Raw genomic sequence first — 9,093 nt, forward strand, 5'->3', positions numbered from 1 at the left:
CACTATATTATCGGACACGATTGCTAATAGCCATGTTTGAAGAAGCTGCTGTAAATGCAACATGGACGTGCAGTTTTGCGTGGGACGGCCGACGCACCCCCAGCGCCATCTATCGGGGCGTAGAGTAATGCATGAAAGTAGCTTATCCGCACCCCAGCTGACAACGGGTATGACTTTTTCGGAATAGGTGCCGATAAAAAAAATCGTTCTTTGTTCAGTATGTGGAGAAGGTTAATGCTGCTTCTTATGTGACGTTCTAATTTTTCTAATCGGTGTTTTCCTTCAAATTTTTGCGAAGCCGGCCCAGAACACATATTTGCTACGTGGTGCTAAGAAGAAAACATAAAAAAGCAACATTTCTCAGGGTGTAACCAAGTTGCGTGAGCGATAAAACGACAGAGATGCAGGCAAGCTGGTCGACCAAATCCATTGAATATCTAGCCTGAGCTTATGCGAACATCGAGGGGCACAACAACAACAACAACAACATAGATGAATGGATGATGATGATGATGTGGGATAGGGGCACAAGGTAAACACCAAGCGATTCAAAACCAGCAATTGCCTTTTACTTAGCACACCACAAAATTATACACAGGTATATACCGTGTGAACACGTTCTTCCCCTTTTTCTTACAGTATGTACTACAGTGAACCCTCGTTATTATGACCATGGTCGTTCCCGAAAATGTTGGTCATAATGCGGAGTTGTCGTATTAACGGGGGAGATTTGCAGTGGTTTCACTGCATTGTTCCCGTGGAGTATGATCGTAAAGCGCGTATGTCACATTATCGGGGGTCATATTAACGAAGGTTCACTGTATATATAATTTATTGTGGTGTGTTAAAGCGGAAGCCAACTGCAGGTTTGAGCTGCTAGGTTCTTGTCTCGCATTCTTTCGTGTTCGTCCAAGCTCATAGGCTAACATCATAACATTCTGAATAGGCTGCCACAAGTCGTTCGGAATTCGAGTCAAATACACAGTTATTTTCTTTGGTGGTCGAACAATAATAATCGAAATATTCGCAGAGCCCTCTATGAACGACATAACAACGTAAAACAAAAAAAAACAAAAAAGAACTCCCGGCTAGGTCGGCGACGACAACAACTTCTAGTTTCCACTTTGCAACCTGAAACATTTCGTCAAGTAATGAAGAGTTCATGTAACCCCGCACGTGTGGTCTCGTTATAACTGCATAGGACACAGTGCACTTCGTATATACAGAGAGATGATCTAAAAAAAAAAAAAATGCCTACCTCATTCTTCGCATTTCTGTTCATCGAAAGAGGGCGAACTTTGCAACACATCCGCCCTTTATCGTCAACGAACGGCGACTTCTGAATTTTTGCGATACAGAAGCTCTATGCTTTTTTTAATCAGCTTTGTTTTGTTTTTTTTTCGCGATATTGCGACATGCCGGTTCGCCTGGAATTTAATAACAGTCTCTATTCTTCTTTACGTAATGCGAGGTGGAAAGCAGATCTTTCGCTCGCGAAATAAAATCTCCGGGCTCGTAAAATCAAAGTTCGGCAACGGCGCAATTGGGGGCAGAAACGAAATTAAGTTCTGAGTAGATGATACGGGGTACAAAGATCTATATATATATATATATATATATATATATATATATATAGAGAGAGAGAGAGAGAGCGTGGGTAAGGGTAAAGTGTGTGTGTATCTGTGTGTATGTGCCAGCCGACTCCCGCTCGGTGTAGACGTATATGTGCATGAGAACCTTATAAAAGCAAACATTGCCATGGCTGACAAACAAAAAGAAACAAAGTACGCAGATGTCGTGATGATATCAAAATAAAACACGACTATACTCGTTCACAAATTACAGCTATAAGTGCACGCTCGAATATCCCCGGATACACCTACCGCATTCCTTCGAAGCAAGGAAAAAAAAAAAAAGTAGGACGTAAGAGAAACTGAAATAGCTACGCCGCATATAGTCTGCTTTTATGTATCTTTCTCCCGCGAAAATAACCCGGTCCTGAAAATCGCTGTCATCAAAGAAACGGGAGCTATGGTTGATCTGCCTCAATTCCTCGCAGAAGCGTAGCGTGCAGATGACAGTGCCTCCGTGATGACCAGATTCTCGTCTGCTATCGTTGCGCGATGTCGTCTGCTACGACTCCTACGCCGAAAGCAGACGCAAATCATCTGCCATTACGGAATATCTGTCTTTATTAGGGCGGAGCAAGCGTCATCATGTGAGTGATCAAAAATGTCGTTGCTCTGATGTGTAGGACGATGACGACGACGAGGGGGGTCAAGTTTTTGAAATTGAGGTGGGTGGGAGTTCGCTGTATAGGTTTATGGCGCTCTAAAATTCATCCATCATCTGCGTGTGACAGGTTAGAGGTGTTCGTCTGCTCTATAATTTCGCCCAAAAGCGAAATTCGAGCTGGTGTAGATCAAAGTAACGCCTGCTATAGGTGGAAGTAAGCTCACGAGAGGGTGCTGATGGGTCACAGACCTTTATTACAGAGATCATGATCGCCGCTATTGATATCAGGAGATTGATGCGCTCAAAGAAAGCGACGTGTAAGTTTTATTAATGATGATAGGTGTACAATGGGAATCTGTATAGTGTGCAAGGGATGTTGCCCTGGCTGTGGAGATGCAGGGTATATACCAAAGGACGCATCATTATCGGAAGCAGGATGGGAACCCCTACTGTTAGGCGCAGTTTCGAATCACCGACATCGTTACTTCTTCAATTGGTGTGAGACAATGTAAGTGCTACTTTGCAACGAAATCTTCAGAAACGGGAACCGATCGTGATAAACGTTCCCAATTCCCTAAGGTTCGTACCCCCATGTCGACCTCTCCCAGCCTTCTCTATATGGACACTTGACGTCAAGTGCCTCACGCGTCAACACCGCGTAACAAGTATGGCTGTGTGATGTCCAGACTTGGTCAGGTGGAGAACGGACAGCAGGGAGGTGTGGCATGCAAGCATATTAGTACCCATCCCGTACCCACTTCATTGGGAGCAGTACCACAACCTCTCTGGACAATATGCCGCAAACTCTAAAGAGAAACCTAGTAGTATATATAGTGTCGTGGACTAGGAAGGTACGACCTCATCACCACGTAGCCTACAACATGGTATAGTATTTATAGTATAGTATTTATTTTCTAGTGGCCGCAAACAGCTAGCAGCCTAAAGTGCAGTACACCGTCACACGTAAAATGAACGAAGAACAACACATAATTCGAGCATCAATTAAATCATGTGTGGTTCTTTGTTCATTGTAACAGGTGTACCGCACTTTTGGTACTGTATCAACTTCGCTACGTAGTTGGTATTGCCGTTTCAACCGGCCGGTGCTTGAGAAAACAGTCAAGTTCAATATTTTTCCCTTCCTATAGCCAGGATGATTAGCCTTTCTGTCAACGTCAGCAATGTCCTCCTCTATTTTTTTTCCCCCCCAGCGGACGTAGCCACCCGAAAAGTAAACTTGCAACCAATAACGCTGCTTCCCGCGGCAGCATCGATTGGCGCTCCGCCCAAAGTCAAACAATGTGCTCTTCTCGTTGGAAAAACAAACAGTCCATTGAAGATCCCTAATCACGGTGAGTTTACCTTCACCGAAAGTGCGCTCCACAAAAGGAGCGAGAAATGTCGATGCAGGGATGTCCCAGAATGTGGCCTCGTTCTGAGGACGACACGACGACGTCTCGCTGGGGAGCCCATCCCGTGCTCCGGGGGATTCTTGTGGCTCATGGGTAAAGATGCGAAGCCCCGAAAAAAAAAACCAAAAATAAACGGAAACTTTGAAAAAAAAAACAGTTTTCTTTTTTCTTTTTTTTGTTTCCGGAAAAATTACCCAAAAATTTCCAGGCGACAAAATTCAAAAATGTAAATTTTCGTGCCTTCCATGCGTTCCAACCCGCCAACCGTGCCTTAGGTGCATGCTTAGGTGCCTCCAATCCGCCAACAACCACCAACTTAGAGCTCCGTCTCGCTGCTCCAAGCGATCGCCATCGCGTTCACATAATGTCGGAGTTCTGGTCGGAGTGGACGTATAGTGGACGGGTTGTTCCAATTACCTATCGCTGAGTAGACAGCAGTCTCGTGGGATGCTCTGCTCCGCATTTATGGCTAAGAGGATGAGCACTACTAAAGCTTCTACCTCATTGTACGCTGTGGCTTGGCCGGCAATGCTTCGACTGAGCAGAAACAGCGTTTGTTTCCATTTTTTCCAATTTTCGGAAAAGAAACGGGGTTTTTCGAGCGATTCAAAATTCATGGGTGGCGTGCCCGATCATGGCCTCCTAGGAGGCTATGGCCTGATGACGTCGTCACATCTACCGGAAGCACGAAGGAACGAAGAAGAAGAAGAAGAAGATGCATCGCGCCAGAACCGCTTCGTACCTGTAGCCAGCCTGGAACCACCCTACCATACTGTCACAATGAGTGCAACATCGAAGTCATGCATCGAAGACGTACGAGCATCCCGCCTGGTACGAATGGGACAATATGCCCTCGTAACACTACTCTCAGCTCTAATGATCATGGCTACACTGTTCAGTGCTCTGATGAGACAGCCAGCTGAACGTGAACCGCTTCAGCAGGTAAGATTGGTTGAAAAATTTCCTGCACATCAGACAGTGTGTTATATAGTATATGCTGTTCTTCTTCCTATCCACACGCAATAGACGAGACCTGCTTTTATGTATGGGGACTAGAGTGTGGCCAAGAAAATTGCTATCACGACAAAACGGGACCTCGACGGAAACCTCAGAGATAGTAAACAATAGACTAGAACACAGAAGGCTAATTTCTCCTTTTCCATACACGGTTAACGAATAAGTCACGTCATGAACTGTCGTTCCAGGCCAGACGGCTCGGCTATCCGTCCTGCGTGGTCGATGAACCGGACGACAAACCCATCATCTGCATGTACGAGCAGTCCCGAATTTCGCACTACTTTCGGGTCAGCAAAATCCCAGCTCACATTTGCAGACACGTCGTATTCTGCTGCGTGCAGACTCATAACCGAAAATTCACGGTTGAGGACACCCAGCAGGCCATGGACTTCGGATCCCTCCTGGGGCGCCACATGCCCAGCGCCCGAGGCTACTTGGGAATCGGCGGCCGCGACGTGGACTACGACGCGCTCAACCTCGAACTTCAAAGCGGGCGCGCCGTAACCGTCTTCATCGAGAGATGTATTACCCTTTCCCTAAACGCCAAACTCGGCGGTGGCATAGCGTACTTCATCCCTGACTTCTCGAGATTTCGGCCCAGAGTGTCGTTCGAGGCGCTCGTCATGGACACCGCCGTCGCCTTGGCCACCAAAGAAGACCAAAGGGTAATCGTCGTCTTACCAGAAAGCGCGGGTGATGTGGTTCGCTACTTTCACCCGGGCATTTTTAGGTTCCCTAATATATACACCGTCGTCCTCAGTCACGAAATGGATCCGAGGTACAGAAGTCCTCCGGTTGCGGCATGCGCCACCCCGTATTCCGCGCCTACCCTGGGCAGGTCCCTGGAAGCGGCGTACCGGGACATGAAAGCGCATTACCGGAACTATTGGCAGACCGTGGAACCTGGTCTCCTGTTCAGTTTCTCTTTGGCCTGGTACCAGTTCTTACTTCCCTATCCGAACGCGTCTGATGGAGCACCGGCCCGCTACGTCAGGGCCTTGCCGTATAGAGATATCTGCCATAACTTCGGACACCGGGCGTACGAGACGCACGTCGATCCAGTGACGGATTGCGTAGTAGTACGAGACGGGCAGCAGCTGTATTCCGGCTTTGGACTGTCCAGCGGAGAGAAGTTCCTCAGGAAGTACCGGAGAATTCGCGGTATCGCCGTGTTTGATATTGATATGGACGATTTTGATGGGAAATGTGAACACTACAATCACCCACTTCTACAGGGGTTAGCTGACGAGCTTGCCGAGGACCCTTAGATATAAATGGGTGGATATTGCGATAGCAGTATATATTGTAATAAATTGTGAGTCTTTTTTTCTACCTACGGTACACCTGGTCGTGAGTATGGACTTGAGTGTGATTTAAACGTGAGTGGGCAGCTTGCTCTGCACGACATGGCGCCTTCAGCGAATCTGCGAACTCTTGACATAAAAACGTTTGATGGTCGACTAAGCATTTGAATTACCCGCCTAAAGACTGACCCGCTTATGCTGACCTGCTTATTGTACATGGAAGCTTCTCATCAAGGCAGCCCAGAGCGCACGATACATCTTGGGGACATATGCATCAACACGTGAGCTGTAGAAGATGGAGAAACCACTTTTCTGGTAAGATGGTTGCCAGGTTGACATGTCACTGACAGTTGGCTAGTCATTGTGAATAAGATGACCGGCTTTGTACTTCGATATAAGGAAGACATCACCTGTTCGAATCCCGACACACTGGTTTTGCTCAACCTATATAGGTGGTCGTGATGGGACTGCTTGACGTAGTCAGCCACGATCACGCGGGCCACGTCATGACTATCGCATGGGGGACCGTGCGTCCTGGGCAAACTTGTAGTCTCGTAGTCTCGGCGTGGCAGTTCCACCACCACCACCACCACCACCACCACCACCGTGGAATCCCATCGTGGTAGCCAGTAGGCCACGAGAGCTGCTAGGACATTTACCAGCCGCGTGTGCTCCATGGGAGAACAAAGACCCTGAAAAATGACCTGAAGAACCTGGCCTTACAACTCTTTACTGCCACGCAGATGTTCTTACGCCAATGTTCTGGCCAATCTTCCTTAATGTCTCACGGCCATCTTTTGCTTGGACGACGAAGAAGAAGAACGAACGAACGCAACCGCCATCTTGCCATAACCGCCACTTCTGACGAAGAACCATCTCACTCTTTAACCACTGAGCCGAACGCAAGGTGAGTCAACAATGGCCAAGTCAAAGCTGGTCCAAGGTAGGGTGGAAACAGTGAAGTCCGAAGCGGCGAAGAAACCAGAGCAGGCAGGAAAAGTCTGGACTGCAAGAAGGCTCAGCTGGCGAGCTGTACTTGTGGCTATCCCGACAGTCATGGTTGGCGTCATGATCAGCATCTTTCTTACGCCCAACAGAACCCGACCGGTCGTCGGATACTCGCGCAGTAGGGTAAGTCACACTTATGGAAGTTGTGTCAGTTTCTGTGTTTCCAGAAATGCAAAGTCGGCGATGCCTAACGTCCACGTAATCCGCGGTCTCATGCGAGCAGTCGTTTCATGAATGTGTAATCCACATAGAGTTAGAAGTACGCGATGAAGACCTCCAGAAAGCGACAGCTTCGTGTGACCAAGAGTTTCAGCTGAACTATCCTGCGTGCTGACTCCTGCCATCACTAGGAATTATGCCACAGCGCTTTTTCTAGTTTAGGTTCATAGGGTGGACTTTCACTTTAAACCTCCATATACTAACCGAAGCACTTCACCGTTTCAGGCACTTTACACGGATAACTACAGCGCATGCAAATTCAAGTACGCCACCGAAAGACCCATCATCTGCGTCTACGAAAAAGATCGCATTAGTCCGCGCTACACACCCGAAGACATCCCGGCCCACTTATGCAGACACATCGTATTCTGCTGCGTCCAGCCAGTGGACCGCGTGTGGAAACCCACTGACGTCGAGAGCGTCCAGTCGTTCAGCTACAGACTTGTCCGCCACATGCCGAGCTCTATCCGGTACCTGGGCATCGGCGGCCGCGACGCGAACTACACCGCATTGAACCAGGACACCGCTACGACGCAAGACCGTGAAACCTTCATCGAAAACGTGATAGATTTCGGTACCAGCATGAAATTCACAGGTGGCATAGCGTACGTCCTCTTGGAGCCCAGTCGAATGGGCCAGGGACGTGCCCTGCAGAAGCTAGTGCAGCGCACGCTGAGGCGACAACGCAATCGCAACGTGATCGTCTTGTTACCCAGACGCGCCGCAACGGTGTTCAGGGAATTTTCTGCTCCATTATTCTCCGAGAAGCACCTCATAATGGTACAGCTTACCCATGCGCTTTCCTCTTCGATGACGCGCTTCGCAACGTGTTCCTCGCCTTATAAGAAGCCGTCGTCCCACGTACCCCATTCTATGGAAACCACCTATAGATATTTAAAAGGGCGATATGGAAAGGACTGGGACGTGGTAGAAAGGGGCCTGGTCGTCACCTTCTCGCTGGCCTGGTTGAGGTGTCGGTTGGTGGACTCGACCGACGGAAGTCCCGGGGCGTCGGCCGTGTGCGACGGGTCAGTGAGGTACCGTGATGTGTGCAAGAGCAACGGTACAGTTTACGATCCCAGGTCCGACTGCGAATACACGAGGCAAGGAACCTTCGGTTGGATGTCTGGTCTCGGAATGACAAGCGGTGCCTTCTTCAAAGCGCATCCTAAAGTGCGTGGCTTCGCTGTCTTTGATCTGGACCATGATGACTATGAAGGAGAGTGCGTTTACCATAAGCATCCTCTCTTACAGACACTGTATGACTCGTTTCACGATGTGCTGCTGTAGTTACCCTCGTAAAATTGTGGAGCTGCGTTAGGTGCAAAACTTATCAATATAATGAAATATAGCTTAATATATAGGCATCAATGTGTTTACATGATGTAAGGCGACAGTACCTTATGTGAGATTCGTGGAGCAACTGGTGGCTTATTCGTTGCCCCGAGGAAAGCAGTAATAAGCTTGCTCGGACAAATAAAAGTGACTCTCGTAAGTCTTGATGACTGTTGCACTTTTGCGAGAGTCACCGGTAGGTCGTCAACAAGAATCCTACCACTTTTCGTCTTTTTTTTCGCAGTGGTTACGGCACCCACTCATTGGGAGGGGGGGGGGGGGTAAGGGGGGGGGGTAGGATCAAATCCTATACCATCACTGGGTGTTCTCCCTGGGGTATCAGGGCACAGCTCCCCTCCGAAGTCTGTCCAAGACGCCACACAAGTCTGCCGTTGTCTTCCACTCTGTGCTAGCGCACACTGTCCGCGTCTGTGCACCGTTCATGACCGCATTTGGTTCGCGGTACTAATAGAGAATTAAAAACAAAAATTAACAGTTTACCTGTACAAAGCACGTACTCATAATCAGGGTTGGTAAGTATATATAACTAGTACGTGCATTCA

General features: G+C 48.3%; 2 protein-coding genes across 2 annotated transcripts; both read left to right on the forward strand.

The window, feature by feature from the left end:
- Positions 1–4,282: 4,282 nt before the first annotated feature.
- Positions 4,283–6,248, forward strand: LOC135370612 (uncharacterized). The gene is made up of 2 exons (XM_064604382.1): positions 4,283–4,589; positions 4,853–6,248. The coding sequence occupies exons 1-2, from the start codon at positions 4,308–4,310 to the stop codon at positions 5,930–5,932; spliced, it is 1,362 nt and encodes a 453-aa protein (XP_064460452.1). The 5' UTR covers positions 4,283–4,307; the 3' UTR covers positions 5,933–6,248.
- A 33-nt stretch (positions 6,249–6,281) lies between these two features.
- On the forward strand, positions 6,282–8,562 carry LOC135370613 (uncharacterized). The gene is made up of 2 exons (XM_064604384.1): positions 6,282–7,099; positions 7,421–8,562. The coding sequence occupies exons 1-2, from the start codon at positions 6,887–6,889 to the stop codon at positions 8,483–8,485; spliced, it is 1,278 nt and encodes a 425-aa protein (XP_064460454.1). The 5' UTR covers positions 6,282–6,886; the 3' UTR covers positions 8,486–8,562.
- Positions 8,563–9,093: the final 531 nt, after the last annotated feature.

The sequence above is a fragment of the Ornithodoros turicata genome, chromosome 10 (genome assembly GCF_037126465.1).
Source record: "Ornithodoros turicata isolate Travis chromosome 10, ASM3712646v1, whole genome shotgun sequence".
Lineage (NCBI taxonomy): Eukaryota > Metazoa > Arthropoda > Arachnida > Ixodida > Argasidae > Ornithodoros > Ornithodoros turicata.